Source organism: Rhinoraja longicauda, chromosome 17 (genome assembly GCF_053455715.1).
Source record: "Rhinoraja longicauda isolate Sanriku21f chromosome 17, sRhiLon1.1, whole genome shotgun sequence".
In the NCBI taxonomy this organism is placed as follows: Eukaryota; Metazoa; Chordata; class Chondrichthyes; order Rajiformes; family Arhynchobatidae; genus Rhinoraja; species Rhinoraja longicauda.
The window spans coordinates 22174128-22195669 of record NC_135969.1 but is presented as its reverse complement, the minus strand read 5'-3'; the positions used below and the strand labels follow the sequence as shown (position 1 = coordinate 22195669).

The 21542-nt window shown below is 43.3% G+C and overlaps 1 protein-coding gene across 3 annotated transcripts in view; it reads left to right on the top strand.

Moving 5' to 3' along the window:
• Positions 1–21542, top strand: part of cacna2d2a (calcium channel, voltage-dependent, alpha 2/delta subunit 2a) — a 353483-nt gene that overhangs the window by 111483 nt on the left and 220458 nt on the right. For all 3 annotated transcript variants that reach the window (XM_078414334.1, XM_078414335.1, XM_078414333.1), the window contains exon 3: positions 13919–14035. In XM_078414334.1, the coding sequence (XP_078270460.1) occupies positions 13919–14035 (117 nt within the window). The remainder of the gene's footprint in view (positions 1–13918; positions 14036–21542) is intronic.

Genomic DNA, 21542 nt, shown 5'->3' with positions numbered 1-21542 from the left:
CTGCACTGTATCTCTAAATCTAAAAAAAATCTCTAAACTATAGGGCAGCACAGTGTTGCAGTGGCAGAATTGCAGCCTTACAGCACCAGAAAATCAGGTTAGATCCTGATTACTGGTGCTGTCTATATGGAGTTTGTATGTTCATCCTGTGACCACCTTGGTCTTCTCTGGGTGCTAGCGTTTCCTCCCACATCCCAAAGATGTGCAAGTTTGCAGGTTAATTGGCTTCTATAAATAGTCCTTCGTATGTAGGATAGAACGAGTGTATGGGTGGACACAAAATGCTGGAGTAACTCAGCGTGACAGGCAGCATCTCTGGAGAGAAGTAATGGGTCATGTTTCGGGTCGAGGCCCTTCTTCAGACTGGTTAGGGACAGGGTAAACAAGAGATGTAGACAATGATGTAGAGAGATACAGAACAACGTATGAAAGATATGCAAAAAGTAATGATGATAAAGGAAACAGTCCATTGTTAGCTGTTTGTTGGGTGAAAACGAGAAGCTGGTGTGGCTTGGGTGGGGGAGGGATAGAGAGAGAGGGAATGCTGACGTTACCTGAAGTTAGAGAAATTAATATTCATACCGCTGGGCTGAGCTGCGAAATATGCGATGCTGTTCTTCCAATTTGTGTTTAGCCTCACTCTGACAATGGAGGAGACCGAAGACAGAAAGGTTTGTGTGGGAATGGGGAGGAGAATTAAAGTGTTTAGCAACTGAGAGATCAGGTAGGTTCAGGTGAAAATTCCTCAGGATTATGTGTTGTGTGTGACGGCTGATGGGGTGAAAGGTAAGGACTCGGGGGACTCTGTCTCTGTTGTGACTGGGGGAGGGGGAGCAAGGGCGGAGCTGTGGGGTACCGAGGAGACATGAGTTAGGCTTTAGTTCAACTCTGGACACTGCATTACAGGAAAGGTGCGATTGACACAGGAGAGGATGCCGGGGGTATGTAATAGGGTGTTGCTAGGATTAGACAATTGTAGCTATAAGGAAAGATATATTGCATCAACTATTTTACAGAAATACAATCTCTTACATTGAGTGATTAAAGCAGCAGGGAAAGAATAATAGGCCTTCTTGAAATTAAAACAAATTAATTTCAGCAGAACTGCTGTGAATGAACACCATGTCGTGCAATTCTATTCTTATTTCTGATCTTTTGGTTATAAAGCACATTTCAGGATTGACTGCAGTTCAAATCATTCCTGACTGTGAAGACTCATTTTCTGACAAATAAGTAAAATGCAAGAAATTAAAATCAAAGCTGAGTCAATTTAAACCACCATCTGCAGCTTTTTCCTACACTAGTGCATGGGTGATTGTTGGTTGGTGCAGACTCAGCGGGCTGAAGTGCTTGGCTCTGCACTGTATCTCTAAACATCACACAGAAGGTACTTGGCCCTCTATTTCCAACTATAACCAACTATTTCCATGGCCAGTTACATACAGTAAACCCTTGTTTTAATGGACCCCTTTATAACGGATTTTGGATATAGTGGACGGACCTGCCAAAGCCATTTCCTGCTCGCAAGGTGCTCCAGCCAGCCCTTCTTCACCCACCACGTGGTCTAGTTGATGCGGCAGTTGTTGCGGCTCACCTTGTAGCTCCTGGTCGGCAGCACTTACCTCAGTTTGACAGGACATGCTCAGTCACCAAGGGGCTCCTCCCCCTCTCACCAACTGTGCTTCTTCCTGTCAGCCGTCGCTTTATCCGCTCCCCGCGAACAAAGTAACGGCCGACGGGAAGAAGCAGCAGCTGGTGGGAGGGGAGGGAGCCTCACGTTGACCAAGCCCGCCCTGTCGGTGGCAGTGGCCTGAAAAAAGTGCCGTCACCAGGGGCTACAGTGTGAGCTGCATCCAATAGTAACATTAACCGGACCGTGGGGTGGGTGAAGAGGTACTCGCTGGTACATACCAGCGGCATCGACGTTTAGTTTTAAGGTGAAACAACGCAAAGTGCTGGAGTAACTCAACAGACTGAATCAGTCTGAAGGGTCCCAGCGTCATCTTTGTTCTCCAACAATGCTGCCTGACCTACTGAGTTACTCCAACACTTTGTGCCCTTTGTAGGAAAGAACTGCAGATGCTGGTTTAAATTGAAGGTAGACACAAAATGCTGGAGTAACTCAGAAGGCCAGGCAGCATCTCTGGAGTGAAGGAATGGGTAACGTTATGGGTCGAGACGTCTGAAGAAGGGTCTTTAACCATCATCTGCAGTTCTTTGATTCAACTACATTCAATGATAATATCTCACTCGGCAATCGGCAATAACGAACACTGTTGGTCCATTATAACGAGGGTTTACTGTAGTTTGGAGTTAGACTAGTTTTCTGCAGCGCTAGAAAGTTTATTCAGCATTTCCTGTGCGTGTGGGTTTGATCATGCTGCTGCATAAGCAATGCAGCAAACTGCAGGACAAATTTTACAAATTATCTATTTTTATCTCCATTTGATGGAGGTCCTTAAAACAGGCTGAATGTTGTCTGAGGATTGAATTGCAACCTGATTTAATCTAACTAAATTGAGAGGCATTACTAATTCATCTTCTGCATATTTATCACATTACAGTGCTGGTCACAGCAGGTCTAACATTTAACTTTTGCTGTTATCAGAATATAAAAACTAAGATTATTTTAAAAAACATAATAATGTAATTGTCTCCTCCATCTCTCTCCCTCTCTCTCAAAGTTTCTCTCCAGCTCAGTCCTCTGACATTACTCCTTGCCCATCATTGCCTCTTTTTCTGAGATCTCATTGTACTCACACTCTTTCTGCCTTTCTCCTGCTTTATTTTTACTACCTCAGCCTCACGTTATTCCAATCACTTCACTTCCTCTTTTTTCCCTTTCTCTCTTTCTGTCCTGTTTACTTTTTTCTACAAAGACACTGAGCTCTTGCTATTGTTTTAGATATTAAGCAGTCAGAAAGGCAGTGAGACCTGCTTGTTCATGTCTTCCTGTGTGTGTTACTCAAGTTGAGGGCTTTGTCTAGTAACTGAACTGTGCAACCATGACATTGGTCCATTCTGGCCTCATCCACCATTCCACTACATTTGAGGCAAAAGTCATTTTAAGAAATGAGATGGGGGTGGTGATGGGGTGGATGTAGGTTACACAATCTCTATTATCCTTAATGGGAAATATTCTCGTTATAGAAAAATAACAAGCTGACTGTGGCAGAATATGTTAGTTATGAGATTGCACCCAGGCACTGGACCCATGTCAGCGCCATTTTTCAAACACGGCAGATTGTAATCTGTTTCTGCATGCAAATTAATACAGTGTACATGCTGCATCTCATGTCTGTATTATCACCCTGCACACTGTAGGCTGGTGTGTGTGAGCGTGTGCCTGTCTATATGTGTGTGTGTGTCTGTGCGTGCATGCGTGTGCATGTGTGCGTGTATGTGTGTGCATGCGTGTGTACATGTGTTTGCGCGCGCAATATAAACTGTATCTCTGAGCCAGTGAAGCTGCCGTCTGAGTCTGGTGTTAATTACGTTATCAGTTTGTGTGCACGCATCTGTCAGTCGTCAGATTGTTCGCAGACTGTGCCTCGTGCCTGATAATTACCAGGGTCACAAGGTGAGAAACTGGCCCTTCGGCCCACTGAGTCTGTGTCACCCATCAACCACCCATTTACATTAGTTATTTTATTCTCCCCATATTCCCAGCAACATCCTTTTTGATTGCTTTTTTTGCCATTAAACTACACTCAGCAGTAATTTACAGTAATTCAATACCCTACAAAAATATTGCTGGGATTGGGGAAGGAAACTGGAACCTAGGTGAAAGCCACTTGGTCACAGGAAGCTCCTGCCAACTTCATGGTTGCATGTTTCAGCGAGAACTCCTCTCATCCTCCTGAAGTCAGGACCCACTCTATTTAATCTCTCCTCACACGATGAGCTCACACACCCACCACCTCATCCCAGGAGTCAACCACAAGAGTCTCTGCTGAACTCCTTCCATCAGAAGTTGAGGCTGATGAGAAGACTGCAGGGAGCACATTCAGGGACAGGTCATGCTGCAAGCAATGGCTGCACAGGCAGGGAAGTGGTAATGACCACCAGAAGAGTAGGTGCAGCCGGGCGTGCAGGAGTCTCCTGTGGCCATCCTCCTCTCAAACAGGTTTACAGTGTTGGAAAGGGTGGCCACCCTGAGGAAAGCAGCAACAGCCATGTCTGTGGCTCTGCTTCACAGTGGAGGGAAACAAGAGCCAAGGAGGGCTGTAATGTCAGAGGATTCAGTTGAAAGGGAAGCAGAATGTCATGAATGTAACCATTGGCACCATGTTGCCAGAGTCAGGGATGTCGTGAATGCAGGATATTCTGAAAGGGGGAGGAGGGGATGAACATTCAGTGGCTAGGCGGCCGAGTCGTAGAGTGGTCCAGCAAAGAAACAGGTCATTCAGCCCACCACATCCACACTAGCTGTTTCGCCCATCTGCACTAAACCTCTCCGTCCAAACTAGTCTGTATCCTTCCATGCCGTGGCTTTTTAAGTATCTATCCAAACGCCTCCTAAACGTTGGATTGTAATGGATTCCACCACCTCTTCTGGCAGTGTGTTGCAGATATCAACTGCTTTCCGCATGAAAACCTTCCCCTAAGATACCCTCCATCCTCTCACCTAAACCCATGCCCTCTTGTTTCTGATATCCCTACCATGCAAAAAGATTCTGATTCATACTCCACACAAACATTACCCCTTTGGTCCATAAGAGGGCCCTCTCTTTCCCTGGCAACCCTTAATTTTCTGTAAGTTTGACTGCCAGGGATATTAATTTCTTTCTTGAGTTCTCTAGATTCCGCAAGTTCTCTGCATTCCTATAATATATATTTCTCAAGAGACTCGCTCGATTCCAGTTATTGATACTGGTCATATGTATCCTTTAGAACCTAATCAAACCTGATGAGGTTTCCGAGTGCTTAGAAGCAAGTGATAAAATAGGCTGAAGTCAGCATGGTTTTGTGAAGGGGAGACCTTGCCTGACAAATCTGTTGGAATTCTTTGAGGAAGTAAATAGCAGGATAGACAGAGGCCAGTCAGTGGATGTTTTTACATGGATTTTCAGAAGGCCTTTGATAAAAGAAGGCCGGATGTGAGGTTATTAAACAAGATGAGAGCCCATGGTATTGGAGGGAAGATACAAGCATGGTTCGAATGTTGGCTGAATGGCAGAAGGCAAAGAGTGGGAATAAGTGAGTTTTCTCCGGTTGGCTGCCAGTGACTATTGGTGTTCCACAGGGATCGCTGTTGGGTCTGCTACTCTTCATGTTGTATATTAATGATGTGGATGATGGAATTGATGGCCTTGTTGCCAAGTTTGTGGATGATATGAAGATATTTGGAGGAGCAGGTAGTGTAGAGGAATCTGCAGAAGTATGTGGGCAGGTTGGGAGAGTGGGCAAAGAGATGGCAGAAAGAATACATCTAATTGTTTCAGCTACTGGATGGTGGAAAGGATCTTCTCCCAGTCATCAGATTGAGCACAGACCATGCACCTAATCTAGATGTTAGCCTTAAGATTGTGTATGGACCATGACAGTTTCCTCAGTGGAGACGATTGAGTGATTCTATCTGATTGTGCTTCATTGCATGATGGTTATTAAATTATACACAGACTCTGCCTCGTTTCATTTACCAAATAATGCGTGCACAGAAAATTTGTCTGCGTGCACAGAAAATTGCTCTCCATATTCTTTGTCTACGTCTTGTATGACTTGGATGCTAACCCTAAACCCCCTCTCTCTATCCCTCCAGCCACCCCACTCTCTCTATCCCTCCACCCCCTTCTCTCTATCCCTCCCCCACCCAAGTCATACTCGCTTCAAAATCGCCTTCTTGAGTCTTGTTGTCTGTAATTCGTTTCCACCGAGTCCCAAGCTAACAATGGCCGGTTTCCTTTATTATCGTTAATTTTTTGCATACCTTTTATTCATTTATTTTATATCACCGTCTATATTCCTCATTTCCCTTTCCCCAGACTCTGTCTGAACAAGGGTCTCTGAAACGTCACCTATTCCCTTTCTCTAGAGATGCTGTCTGGCCACTGAGTTACTCCAGCATTTTGTGCCTATCTACTACATTTCATGGTTGTCTCAGTTATCAGATTATTTAAAGACGCCTCCATTTAAATTATCAGATATTTAATGGATTGTGCTCCATATCTATGTTATAAGGTCATGTACACAGGATATGTCTTTAATCTTTGTGCCAGGTATCAGAATGTGCATAGAACATACTAGAAAGATCAATGCCATTAGAAAGAAGAACCATCCAAGGTTAACAAAGAAGGTCAAGGATAATTTTAAATTGAAAAGTGGGGCATACAAAGTAAAAGGGTTAGTGCAAAAGCAGAGGTTTTGGAATATTTAGAAACCAGTAGTAAAAGACTAAATTGTTCACAAGAATGGAGAAAATTGATTTTGAGAGAGAACTTGCATATAATATCAAAACATCCAGTCAATGTTTCTATGGGTATTTAAAAAGGAAGACTGACTGACATTGGTGTGGGACCTCTCGTCAAGTCAATTTGAGTTCATTGTCACATGCACAAGTATGGGGAGGTACAGGTATAATGCAAATCTTACACAAGCATCTCAGGCACATAGACTCAGACATTACATCAAAAATATCAATCATACATAAGATACATAAACTACACATAAAGTGGACAACGTGACAGGAGAATGAGAATGAGGAGGACGAGGTGAGACCAAGGGCAAGCTCGGCGAACGTTTACTCAACACCTCTGCTCAGTCTGCCTAGGCCTACGTGATCTCCCGGTTGCTAAACACTATAACTTTCCCCCTCCCATTCCCACACTGACCTTTCTGTCCTGGGCCTCCTCCACTGTCAGAATGAGGCCCAATGCAAATTGGAGGAACAGCTCCTCATATTTCGCTTGGGCTGCTTACAACCCAGCGGTATAAATCTTGATTTCTCTAATTCAAGTGATCCTTGCTTTCCCTCTCTCACCGTCCCTCCCCCACCCTAGTTCTCCATTTAGTTTTATTGTCCGCCTGATTAATTTTACTGCATGCCTTATTGTCACCTTCCCCTCAGCTAACAATGAACCATTCTACATTTCCTTGATCATTGTTGGTTTTGATCTGTTGTTTTCACACTTTACCCTTGGATATCTCTAGTCTCCCTTGCCCCTGACTCTCACTGAAGAAGGTTCTCAACCCGAATTGTCACCCATTCCTTCTCTCCTGAGATGCTGCCTGTCCCGCTGAGTTACTCCAGTATCTTGTGTCTATCTTTAGTAAAGGCCTCGCTGTTTGAGACCCAATCTATACTCAATCCCCTGACTGATGAGCGAGGATAACAAAAGCCCTCTCCACCGCAGTTTTCACTTACCACACCACTTTCAGTGAACTCCTTGATGCCTCTTCTCTACGATATTCCCAGGGCCCTACCATTCACTGGCGAGGTCCTGTGCTGATTTAACTTCCAAAAATGCAACACCTCACACTTATCTGAATTAAATTTCAATAACCATTTCTCAGCCCACTAGCCTAGTTGATCAAGATCCTGCTGGAGTTCTTGATAACCATCTATGACTGCCTATTTTGCTGTCATCTGCAAACTTATGAATTATGCTTTGTACATTCTCATCCAAATTGTGAAATGGGTCTTTTGTCAAGTCAGAAGGGTGTATCTGTTGGAATACCCCAGAGATCAGTTCTTGGGCCTCAGTTATTTTCTATTTATCTAATGACCTTGAGAAAAGAATGAAATGTAAGGTTTCTAAGTTTGTTGATGATATGACTGCAACAGAGTGAGTTATTGGGTGAATATTTGGCAAATGGAGTTTAATGTAGGGAGCTGTGAGGTCATGCACTTCGATAAGAGAAATCAAAAGGCATTTTATTATCTAAATTGGAGAGATTATTATCTTTCGTGAGTGAAGTACAGAGAGATCTAGGTGTTCTAGTGGATGAATCATAAAAGGTTAGCAGAGCATAGCAATTGCAGGAAAATCCAAAATGTAGGAGAATGTTGGAAATACCCAGCATATAAGGCAGCATTCACCGATTGAGAGGAAAGGAGTAATTTTATAGATGGATGACTGCACATCAGTGCTGGCCACTTCTGATGCAAACAGGAAAGGCTTGTTATTTGAAATTCTTCACCAATACTGAATCCCAAGAACTACAACATGCTCAGATGTCAAGGTGTTGCCCCTCAAGTTTACATTGGGTTTTGTGGGAGCAGATTAGACGGCCAAAGGCAGAACAGTCAGATTGCGAGTGGTTTGGAGGAGACCGGAAGCTCAGGTCTCCTCCAAAGTTTCATCAGTGCGAGCCATACAGAATGGAAACAGTCTTTGACCCAATCAGTCCACCCATTTACACTTCATCCCACTTTATTCTCCCAAATTCCCAACAACTCCCTCCAGGTTCTACCAGTCACCCATACGCTTGGGACAATTTACAACAACTAATTATCCTACTAACCTGCACATCTTTGGAATGTGAGAGGAAGCTGAAGCACCCAGAGGAGAGTCACAGGGAGGATGTGCAAACTCCATGCAGCACCAGAGTCAGCATTGAACCCAGGTCACTGAAAGTATGAAATGGCAGTTTCACTAACTGTGCCGCTGAGCTGGTCCATGGCAGATGAGACACTATTGCAAAATGCTGAATTAGAAATGCATGTGAATTATCGCAGTATGTGGAAGAAGAATTTGGGGTCCCTAGGTGGTGAGTATGGACGAGGTAAAAGTATAGATGTCGCTTCCCTCGCGGTTGCACAGAAGAGTGGACAAGGGAGTTGTAGAATGTTAAAGGAGAAACCATGTCTGATAGTGGCGTATCATTGAAAGTGGTGCAAATTTCTGAGGATGATCTATTGAATGTGAAGGCTGGTAGATGAGCAGAAAGGAAAACCTACCCTTTGGGCGGGAGCTGAAAGAAATTAAATTGGCAGAGCATCTCCATTCAGACCGCTCTGACCTCTCTGGCCTTGACCTCTTGCACTTTTCCAATGAAACCCGACATAAGTTCAAGGAACTGCACCTCATCTGAGATCTGGATTAATTATAGTCTTGGGATTCAATACTGAATTCAAGAATTTCAGGTAACTAGCCTTTACCTTTTATGTCCGAACTGTCCAACTGTTATAGAAAGTGATTACTATAATGTTAACTCAGTGTATCTATTTCCAGAGATGCTGCCTGACATGTTGTATCTTTCTAGCATTCTCTTTTCAGACTTCCAACATTGCACCGTTCCAGATTTTTCAATTTAGTGCCCGAAAATAAATGATCGGTTTATATTCTGCCCATTCACTTAGCTTGCCTCTGTACCATGAAAGCCTCATTAAATCCTCCATGCTACTCACAAGTTTACTTAGTTTTGTATCAACTAGATTTGTCCCACTCTGGTCATTCCTTCTTCTCGCCGCTCCTGTCGGGCAGAAGATACAGAAGCTTAAAAGTGTATTTCCAGACTCAGGAAAAGCTTCTTCCTCTCTGTTATCTGGCTTCTGAATGGTCCTACCATAAGCTATACTGTCTGATTTGCCTCTTCCCCATTGTAGACATTGGACTTTGTCTATGGAACTGCTGTGCTACAATGCTGAGAACAATTCTGCATTGTAATTTAGCCTTCAGTCTAAGACTGCTAATGATTTCAGACTTCCAGCATCTGCAGTCTTTTCATTTTCATCTTTCTCATCCATTTTCCTGCGATCAGATTGTGTACATATTTCCCCTGCAGTGTGAGTTGTCAAAGTGAAAGTAGATACGTGTGTGTGAGTTGTCAGACTGTTCATATCACTTGCCATTGGCCATGTGAAAGTTATCAATTGGGGCAATCATTGTTCTTATTTCTGTAAGTTGTCAGATCTTGCACAGATGGTGCCCCTAGCCTGTGCATCAGAATGCTGAGTGTCTGATCTCCATGCCTCAGTGGGCACATTATGTAATCAGCATGCTCCTTGTCCCTATCTGAAGAAGGGTCTCGACTGAGAGCGTTGCCTGTCCATTCCCTCCCCAAATGCTGCCTGACCCACTGAATTCCTCAAGCATTTTGTGTTTTGCTCAAGATTTCAGCATCAGCAAGTTCTCCTTGTCTCTGTAACAGTTATCAGATCGTATATAGTGTTCCCCTTGCCTGCATGTCTGCTATTGGTATATGCACAGACCTTTCTCTTTTACTGTATGCCGCTTGCCAAACTCCACAAGGATTGTGTCCCCTGACTGTCACACAACAGACTGAGCACAATATTCACTCCTGGACTCTGTCAATTCGGTAGTGCGCCATTTAGTCTTTGTCAGGCTGTATTTCTTATCTCGTTCTCTGTCAGAGCAGTGTATTGTACGCTGAGTACACTCTTACTTGTGTGATAGTTGTGAAATTGCACAAAGACCACATCGCAAATCTGTGTTGTACCAGACACTGCACAGAATGCACACACTGTGTAATGGTCGTCAGAACGGTCGGTGCACATGCTGCCCCCTGTCTGTCTGTATGTTAGTGGCCAGATTCTGATCACACTGTCCTCCTGGTACTTGCCTGAACTTTCAAATTGCAAATCTATGTCAGTCAATGTCAGTTCTGAAATCATACAGGCTAATTTTGCTGATTTAATCATCTGTCATCAGGTTACATAGGAAAATAAGGAATAGTGGGCCCTTTATACCTGCTTTCCCGTTCAATTTAATCATGACTAATATTTTACCTCAATGCCATTATCATAAGAGTCTTCAACCTGAAACATCAATTCTGTTTCTCTTTTCTGTGGTGATGCATTTCCAGTAATTTCTAGTTTTATTTCAGATTCCCAGCATTGGTAGTTTAATTGATTTTCACAATCAATTTCTGTCTTGAGTATCCTTGGGGTCTGAGTCTCCACATGGCTCTTGATGGGAGAATTTTAAAGATTCACCACTTGCTGGATGAAAAGATGTCTCCTCTTCTCAGTCTAGCATGGCTGAGCTATTATTTGAAATATTACCCCTGTATCTATCCAAGCATGTAACAATTTGTATATTTTAATGAGGTCATGTTTCATTCTTTTAAGTAAAGAGAGTATGTCCTCAAGGTAAACCATTAAACTCGGTATCAATCTGGTGAACCTTCACTGCATTCCCATTGTTGTAAGTATGATGAAGGGATCAGCCTGAACCAGAATCCTGAGCCAAAATGACATCTGTTTATTTCATCCACAGATGCTGCCGGTCTAGCTGAGTTTCTCCAGCATTTTCTTTTTTGTTGTAAATTTGCCATAGGCAGAGACCTGTTTAAAATGTACGAGATGCATATTCAATAGGTCTCATCAGCAGAGGACCGGTGCTCTTGAAGTCAAAATCCTCTCACTATAAAGACCCAATGTACAGTCAGATTTTCTAATTCTTTCTCTTTCTACACAACCTTCAATGATCTTTGTACAAGGATGTCCACTTCCTCAGGCCATTAATTTTCAATCTTTCATCCATTTAAAAAATACTCCTATTTTATTATTGTTACAGATGGATGATGTCCTAATATTACATATTACCCTTTGCTCTATTCTCCTGAAACCGCCCTGCATTCTCCTCATGGCCCACACTGCTACTTCGTAAACTCAGATATATTACACTCGTTCGTTCATCTGAATTATTGATATAAATTGTGAACAACTATTGTCTCTGCTCTGTTCCCCAGCACTCAGCATGCCCTGAGTCACAAAAAAAACCCATTTATTACCAGGCATTTTCAGTCTGTGAACCAAATCTCAGTCCAAGTCATTGTATTACCATCATTCTCAAGTGCTCTAATGTTATTTCATCATCTCTTGTATGGCACCTGAGTGAGGATCTTTAACCAATGAAAATACACTACATCAAGTGCCCTGTGAATGCTTCCCACCTAATAGTATCAGCATCTTTCCTTCTACTGATGTCAGTTTAACTGATCTATAATCTCAGTGTGCATTCAGATAAAGATCCTTTAATTTTGTTATCCAATTTACAAGGCCTTTTTTACCATTAGTCCTTATTCTGAATTTAATATTATGGATGCACTTCTATTTGGATGCCTTGTCCCTTTTTGACAGATTCTGGTTATCATTTCACTATCAGCAGTATATTTTACTTTATTTTTAACTTTTTAAATTATCCCTCTCCAGAGGCCTGCCCACAAAATATTTGGATTAGATCTTGTGCATAGTCTGCGTAGGTTGTGTTTAATTTCAGTTTATGATCCTAGCTCACTTATGACAGAACACAGACTGTGCCTATTCTCTGTCAGTTAACTGGTTGGACAGACTGTCCATTGCGGGATTTGTCCCAGTGGCCCAATCTTCCTCAGTCATCCTCATGCAGTCAAACCTGCAAAAGGGGAACGCAGCTAGCAGGGAGGCACCCCTACTTCTTCTTCCTTCCTTTCATTTTCTTCTAGCAGGAATTCCTTTATCTTTTAAGGAGGTCTGATGAGTTTCAGGTGGGTCATTCCAATAGCAGCTAATTGGACACAGGTGTTACTTATTTGGCTCTCCCTCAGCTCAAGCAGTCAGAGTGCCGGTATTTTTATGGCACCCAGGCGCTGGTTATGGTGCTGAGAGTCGGCTTCTCCTGGCATGTCTGCCGATGATGGAGATTAGAACAGCACCTGAGGGACGGGCCTCGTCACAGTATGTTGACAAAAATGAACAAGTCCAATCTGGCCACTGACCAGCCAATCAATCCACTCAGTAAAGCTGTGGAAACTGTCACTGACAGTGTATTAAGCAACGTTCAGCAATAACCATTGGCCAATTTGGGTTTGGCCAGGACCTCACCACACTCCTAGTCCAAGCATGCTAAATTCTGGACGTGAGGTGAGAGAGAGTGCCCTTGTCACCTTGGCAGCATTTGATTGAGTATGTAGCATCAACAGACAAGGGCTCGGAATTTGTAACCACGTTCAACCAGAAGAACCAAATGGATGATTCACGCGAGCTATCTCTGACATCCCCTCTTTCACAGAAACCAGTCTTCCACCAGTCTGGTTCACTCCACCTGGTATGAAGAGATGGCCTATAGAACTGATGAGTGAAAAAGCTGTGGAACCCCCCTCTCTCACATAGAGGAAGATGGTGCAGTAGTTAATCATCTCATCCCAGGACATCATTGCAGGAGTTCCTCAGGGCAGTGTCCTGGGCCCAACCATCTTCAGCTACTTCATCAATGACATTCCTTCCAGAAGTAGGGAAATTCGATAATAATTGCACACTGTTCAATTCCACTCACAATTCCTCAGCAAGTGAAGCAGTCCACGCCTGCTTCTGCAAAATCAAGAGACGCAAGCATCATGGGCTGATTGGCCTATTCCTGCTACAATATCTGAGGAGTTTGAATTACTTTCACTATGTCTGAGAGGTCTTTAGACTGGGTCTTGAATAATCAAAGTATATAAGAACATATAAGATTAAATGTACTGTATGTTTGGCAGGGGTGCAGGGACCGATGAGATTGCTGTAAAAAGAGCAATTGCACAATCAAGCGAACAAATAGGTCTACAATGTTAAATATCGGGAAGACCAAAGTTGAAACCTTGAGTCTCCATTGAAAATGACATTTCACGTAGTCCCTGACCTAAAGTGATCCAGGTTGTTTATAACCCAGGTTTTGCATATGAGCCGGGGTTAAGTTACCGATTCAGTCTCTCTGCCATCCCTGTTCTCATCTGTTTCTCAACTGAACTTAGCCCAGCCTCTGCTCAATTGCCATCAAAGTTCCCATCTTGTTGTCCTCAGGCCACAGCAGGGCCCCTCAGTAGTCATGAAACACTCTAAGGATGGGTGCTATGCAGATGTGAGTGGTGTTGTTTCTGGTGGGGTCCATTGTCCAATCTATTCTTAATGTGCTGAGGCTGCCTGTCACTGGCTATAAACAGGTCTGCTGAAACTTTCTCTGATTACCTTTCTCTTCCACTCTCTCTCCATCAGCTGTATGACGACCACAAGCACCTGTTCGAAATCAAAGAAAACATTCCTGACAAGTTGGTGAAAAGAGTGGCCGGTGACATCGAGAAGCTCTTGGACAAAAAGGTGGAGGCTTTGGAGGTAGGATTTCAATCAGTGCTATTGCCCTCATATTTGTTTGATTGCAGACGTGAATCCGCCACCTCGAGTGAGATACTTTGAGGTCAGTTTTCACCCCTCAAGAGCATGTCAGAAGATTGGCGGTAACCGTGGTTACAACGTGATCCAGATATCAAGATCTGTGGGTCAAGCATACCCAAATATTAGATGCGAGTGGATGATAAACAGTGGCCTGGAATTTCCTGACACTGGAGTGGGCCAGAGATGGACCGTGGATCTGTGTTGTCTAAAGAACTGAAACAGTTCAAAATAAACCAGTCGTGTGACCTTTATTGCATGCATGCAGTCAAAAATTAAAAATCGATGCCACTTTACAATGTGCTGGTGAGACTACAAACAGTTTTTGTCTTCATACTTCTGGAATGATGTACTTGCAGGAAGAGGTTGATGAGAATTTTCTTCTCTCTATGGGTGGTAACGTTGGAGTCATCCCCAGGAGAGCCATGAATTATGGTCATTAAAGATATTCAGCATGAAGGCTGGCAGTTATGTGAACTGCATGGTAGTCAAGGGGCTTGGGATAAGAGTGGGAAAATGGCGTTGAGGCCAAGAGTGGATCTACCATGACAGAGGCCTCGCAGGCTCAAGGAACCAAGTGGCCCGATCCTGCTCCTGATTACAATATTCTTGTGACTTCCTGAGATTGAAGGGTCAGAGTTGGGCTTTAGGCCTATGATGTCCAGAGATGATGATTGAGGATCTGCAATGAGATGGCTCTAGGTGCGCATAAATCTGTGTGTTTGTGTACATCTGGGTAGGAATTTGCAACAATATACTCAATTAGAGTCTGTGTTTGGTCAACTATTTGGTGGGATAAGAAGGCCCATTGTGCATCGTGTCAGTACCTCTGTGGGAGCTTTGACTGGACAGATAGTGGTCAGTGGAGGGATGTAGTCCTGAAACTAGCAGTTCAATATGTTGAGATCTCCACATGTCTATTCAGCTTCTTAAAAGGTTATTGCGTTGTAAGCAGCACTTTATTTGCAAAGTGAATTTACATATCTGAGCCCAGGATGATGAAGTTAACAAGAGTTTGTGCCAGCACATAGAATTGCAGAATATTGACTACCCAGAAAGAGAGACCATTTGGCCCAGTGCGAGTCTGCACATAGAAAGGTACAGCACAGGAACTGGCCCTTTGGCCCATAATATCTGTGCTGGATTTTATACATGAACAACTCCATCTCTGTCTGAAATGGTTGAACTCAAATTGTAAAATTATATTCCCACTTCGGAAAATGCCCTCCCAACATCCGTCCTGCCAAATCCTCAGAATCTTACATGCTTCAAGAGGATCGCCTCCCGTTCTTCTAAATCCCAACAAGTGTAGTCCAGCTTGTTCAACGTTTACTTACACATCAATCCTTTCATCCCAAGAATCAAGCAAATTTTCTTTGCATTGCCTCCATGCAAATACATCATTCCTTAAATATGGAGACCAAACAGCATGTCATCTTACCCACACATCGTAAAGTTGCATCAAAACATTTTAATTTTGATTGCATACTCAATGAAGATCACACCTTTGGTCCACTTTGAACTATTCCAATCTCAAAACATCATAGATCTACAGTCCATTTCTGACTCAGGCCAGTCTTAGGACATCCCAGGCCACTCACTATTCTTTTACCCACCAGATTCTAACCTTTAGGTATACTATGTCCGCAGATCCTGATATTTAGAAAGAGCTATCCAGACTCATCCCACCCTCAAGCATTTGGTCCCTAGCTCTGCAGGTCATGACTCTTCAACACACAATTATTGTTTAAATTTGGACATTTCCTATGGATCTACCCATCCAGGCAAAGAGTTGCAGTTCCCCACAACCTCTAGGTTAAAACATTTTTCATGGACTCTTCTCTCATCCTTCCACCAATTCGTCTAAATCCCAGGCAGTCATTAGTCTGCCTGCAAAAAGAAAAAGGTCTTCCTGTTTACCGTATCCCGGTTCCTCACTATTATATACCCTAATTAGGTCTCGGTCTCGTCTGTCCACACATTGATTACTGCTATGCAAGATCATTCAGCTTTGGGAACTGAAGAGGGCAGATGGAGTATAAAACATGCATGATTGCATTCCCTCATTGGACGTATTCAGTGGGCTGATTGACCTGTTCCTTTTCCTGTTCCCTTATTATAAGGGACCCGTGGAGAAATCTGCAGTTGACAACTAATGGCACCATGGTGATTGCAGGCTGGGGGCAGCACAGTCACAATAACATGCGCGGGAGCCCAGTATTGTCAGTGTGAATGCGTGGAGCCTCTGTGCTCCAGGAAGGTCAGCTTGAGAAACGCTGTTTGTTTATTGACTGTGGGTAATCAGTTGCCGAGAGCTTGAGCTGCCAACACAATTTCACGCTTAATCACTTGTTAGGCTTCTGCATTGCATCAGCATCAGGAGAATGGTTTCATAGACTCAATTACGAGGAGGAAAAGGTCCTCGTTGGAGCTGTAAGCTAATGCGGGTGTGAATTTGACAGGATGGAGCCAACATTGCAGCTCCTGAATGCAGCACATTCTCAACAAGTCAATACATTCAAGGGTTTCATTAACTTAGAAGGGGCTATTTATTCAGAATCAGAAGCAATTACATTAGTTAAATTTATGCTGCAGCAGCACAGTGGTGAAATTGAAGAGAAGAGTTATTTATTCTGTGCAGGGAGGAAGGACAACTCCCACTAAATGGATGTCAGAATGCGATTTCTTCAGCGTACATCATTTTGTGTTGAGTTGTCCATCCAAATACAACGCTCTGCTGCAGCCTCCGGTTTGCCTGCTAAAAGGGCACTGTAATTCGTTGGCATTTGATGTATCTGTCAAACAAATTGGCATTAAATGTGCAGAACTTTAAGTCAAATGTACAATCATAGGTGAGCAGGCACGGGGCATGGGTGCAGTGAAGCTTGTGCCCAGTGGACAGCCTGTGTTTGCGATTGAAATGTAAGACAGGTGGCCAGTTCACTAATGCCTCTTTTACAGCATCGCTGAAGACAAATATCACTCCCAGCAGAAATAACAATGTGGGGTCTCACATGCTCTGCAGCTGACAGGGCCTCACCGAAGCTGCGTGATGCTGAGTACTGTTGCTCCATAGAAAGTGTGCAACATCTGCACTGACGGCTGTGGCCAGTTCTTCTCTCACCAATCCCTTCCTCAGCAGTCATTTTACATTCTGCAGTGCTTTCGGAGTTGTTGTCAACATTGAAACGCTTCCTGCTGGAACTACTAAGTGCTCCATTAATACGCCAACATTCTCAGAATGCAGGGACTGGCTGTGCTATTAATATTCCGCCCTTTGCTGTTGTCACTGAGTATTGCCGCAAGTTACTGTATCTCTTGTTATTGCAGGAGGCCCTTAATGCTCACAATTTTTTTACTTCAATGATATTTGTAGTCAAATGCTATTATTGCTCAGAGTTGCCATTAAAGCACAACACTCTGGTGTATTTTGTCCTAAGTCCTGCTGTTAATCCAATATTTCCAGCTGTTAGTGAGCGTGGCCATTAATAGTGCAACATTCTTTGCTGCAATAGCTGAATTCTGCCATAACTGTCCACCATTCTCTGCAATGATAAAGCAGACATTGCCAACCGCAGCATGCTTCGCTGTTTCTGATTACAGGTGAGTGCATCCCTCCCCCATCGAAGTTGCACCAGGTTTCCGTTCTCACCTAACAAAAAGCTAACAATGGCCCATTTACTGTAACATCGTTAATTTTTTTGCATATCTTTCATTTATTTGTTCTATATCTCTCTACATCACTGTCTATATCTCTCATTTTCCTGTTCCCTGACTGGTCTGAAGAAGGGTCTCGACCTGAAACATCACCCATTCCTTCTCTCCAGAGATGCTGCCTGTCCCGCTGAGTTACTCCAGCATTTTGTGTCCATCTTTGGTCTTGAGAACAGTCTGCATTATGGTCGGCTTTGTGCTGGATGTCCTAAGGCATATGAAGGTAAATCCATCTCCCAAGCCCAATTAGATATATCTGAGGACGTTATGGGAAGCTGGAGAAGAAATTGCAGGCACCCTGCCTGAGATATTTCTTTCATTTTTAGACACGGTTGAGGTGTCGGGAGACTGGACGGTGGCCAATGCTGTACCTCTATTTAAGAAGGGCTGCAAGGAAAAGCCTGGAGAGCATTCTGAGGGTTAAGACATGTATGCATTTCCACAGACAAAGGCTGATTGACGATAGTCAGCATGGTTTTGTATGTGGAAGATATCCCTCCACTGAAATCCTCTATATAGAGGTCTGTTAAAACAAGAGTTTACTGCAGTCCTCTTTTAATGTTATCGTTGCAGCATTTTCTGGTATGCTTGTTCACTCAGTGAAGCCTTGGAAAAATTCTGCTGTACCTACTCATGCCATCGAATGCATCTGAATATGCTGTCATCAGCATTGCGAGGAGCTCATGGGATATCAAGTGGCACATTCCACCTCAATGGATCAAGCTGTGAAGTACATTGAAAATCCTTTCATGTTGGTACAGATGGCACGTTCTTAAACACTTTATTCCTTTCCAGGGAACAGGCGTTCCAAACTTCCCTTTGGTGCAAGCACAGGAATAAAATGCTCAATTGATTACTGGTTCAGAAAAGATGTGTCTATAGGTGGCTGCTTGTGCTGAACAATCAAAATCCCATTGGTGAACTAACCACAAGCACTTTGATTTGGTTGAAGAATGAAGAATGACTTGAGCTGAGCCCAGCTCATTGGGTTCAATGCATCCCAATGCTCTGCCTGCATTGATTTTTTTCTATTCTGATAAGGGTGCATCCAGCGGAAATAAAGCAACGGTATGCACCCGACAACAAAAAAGCAACAGAGGATGCATCTGACAGTAATAAAGCAACAGAGTGCATACAGTAATAATAAAGCAACAGTGTGCACCTGGTAGTACTGCATTGCTTCTACTTATGGACTAGGTAAGGTTCACATAGATAATATATAGAATTTGTTAGCATTAAACTACATTGATAGTTTAGTTTATGTTTAGTTTAGAGAAACAGTGAGGAAACAGGCCCTTTCGGTTCACCAAGTCCGCGCCATCCAGTGATCCCCGCACATTTACACTATCCTACACACACGAAGGACATTTTATGTCTTAGGAGTGTGGGGGAAACCGGAGAAAGCCCACGCAGGTCACGGGGAGAAAGTACAAACTCCATACAGACAGCACTTAAGCTTTCCATTTGTCCAAGTAAAGTACATATTGTTAGTATAGCTAAAGATTCTCAGGAGGGTGAGCTATGTGACAATATCACTGCGATGAAAGAGTACATTCTAGTGAGGGGATTGAAAATGACTGTAGCAGTTAGGGATAGCGCAGCCATCAGGTTAGATACGATTCTTTGCATTTGAGTGGTAGGCGAATAATCTTAAGACCAAATAGTTGAATGTGTGCCTCAAAGAGGTGTGTGGGTGAAAGAGCTTTTGACCTGTTTCTGAGCTGAATAGGTTGCTCACTTTGTTGGGAACAATGGAAAAGCAGAGTATTATTTAAATGATTTGAGACTGTTAAGTATTTATGTTTCTATGTTCAAAGACGAGAACCATGACATTAGCATGCAAGTGTAGGTGGTAATTGTGAAGGGAAAATAAATATTGACCTTTATTGCAAGGAGGAGAAGGTCAAAGAAATGGAAGTATAGCTGACAAAATGAGCAGATATTCCAAGTCTCAAAAGCTTATGTGGGGAGGCGGTCAAAGTTCACTGCCGCCCAATAGACCATGTGTTTTGAGTCAGGCCTTGATCTTCAGGTGTCTTTTCCCTCAATAAGCCAAAGAATGTGCTGGTACACCGAATGTGATGGTGAATTTCTTCATTGGTGTCAGTCTTTGAGCAGGTTGGGCTGACGCACATTAAATTTGGAGGAAGGAGAAGTATTTGGAGGATCTTTTTGAATCATGAGGTCGTGATGGATTTGAATTGGTACCTACGCAGAATGATGCCACTGCCAGTGGGGTCTCGAACCAATTCTTGTTAAAGGAATCAGCCACATGAGACTGGATGAACAGGAATTTTCTTGCTCACAAGGTTGTCAGTCTCCCCCTCCTTGAGCAGTAGATGTACGGTAGATGTACGGGCGGCACGGTAGCGCAGCCGTAGAGTTGCTGCTTTACAGCGAATGCAGCGCCGGAGACTGAGGTTCGATCCTGACTATGGGTGCTGCACTGTAAGGAGTTTGTACGTTCTCCCCGTGACCTGCGTGGGTTTTCTCCGAGATCTTCGGTTTCCTCCCACACTCCAAAGACGTACAGGTATGTAGGTTAATTGGCTGGGTAAATGTAAAAATTGTCCCTAGTGGGTGTAGGATAGTGTTAATGTACGGGGATCGCTGGGCGACGCGGACTTGGTGGGCCGAAAAGGCCTGTTTCCGCGCTGTATGTATATATATGATATGTAGAGTCAGTCAGTATCTCAAGGCTGGAATGGTCAGATTTTTGAACGTTAGGTCTTGCTATCTCTTGTTTGTAGTTATTGTTGAGTGCATGATGAAGAGTACTTGCAGAGTGGGTAGAGTGAAGGGTAAGAGCACAAATGTAACATTACAGTTCATTTATTGTACTGGACTCAAGAGGTCTCTTGAAACCAATCAATCCAGAGGGGTTGGTTTGAATCCCTGAAAAGCCAACTGGGCAATTTAAATTTAAGTGATTAAATGAATCTAAAATTTAAAAGAGATTGGTATGACAAATGGGAGCCAGGAAACAACTGGTCTAGTTTATTCCATTATTTAGCTTCAGCATGAATCTCCTTGCAGCCTACCTCATCTTCTTCCATCTGTACATCCTTCCATTCCTTTTCTCCTTCAATTGCTTATTTTGCTGACATTGGGTACTTTTCACATTTGGCGAATATAAATGGAAATTCTCACAGACCTAAATTTTCCAATTTCTGTTGATTTTTTAATGAATATTTATGTGTGAAGGGAAATTGAAGTTCCGGCATTATGGTGTTTGGTATACAGGTGGTGATAAGGATAGGTAGGTTGAGCTACAAAGTCTGCAGGGTGGTAGAACTTCATGAAGAGTAGTTTGAGTACTGGGTTTATGAGGATTTCTCATAGTAAAGTTGTGGTGTAACTCAGGCCATCGCTCAAACCACCCTTCCACAGACTCCATCTGCACCATGCTGCCTCCGCAAGGCCACCACCAATCAATAAGTAGTCTCACCCCCGTCTCTCCCTCTTCCCCTGTCTCCCATTAGGCAAGAGGTACAGAGGTTTGAAAACGCATACCGTCAAATTCAGGGTTAGGGTTTGGTCAGGAAGGCACAAACCAAGCATGTCGATGTACATGGTCAAACCAACATATATTGTATCAAAACTGCACAAGTCATTTAAATATTCTTCTGGAATAATAGTATCCTATAAGGGTGCTTTCCTCACTCATTATTTAACGTAATAAATCAGACTTATTAAGATGGTCAATAAGGCCACATTGGTCTTTGTTCATGTCACA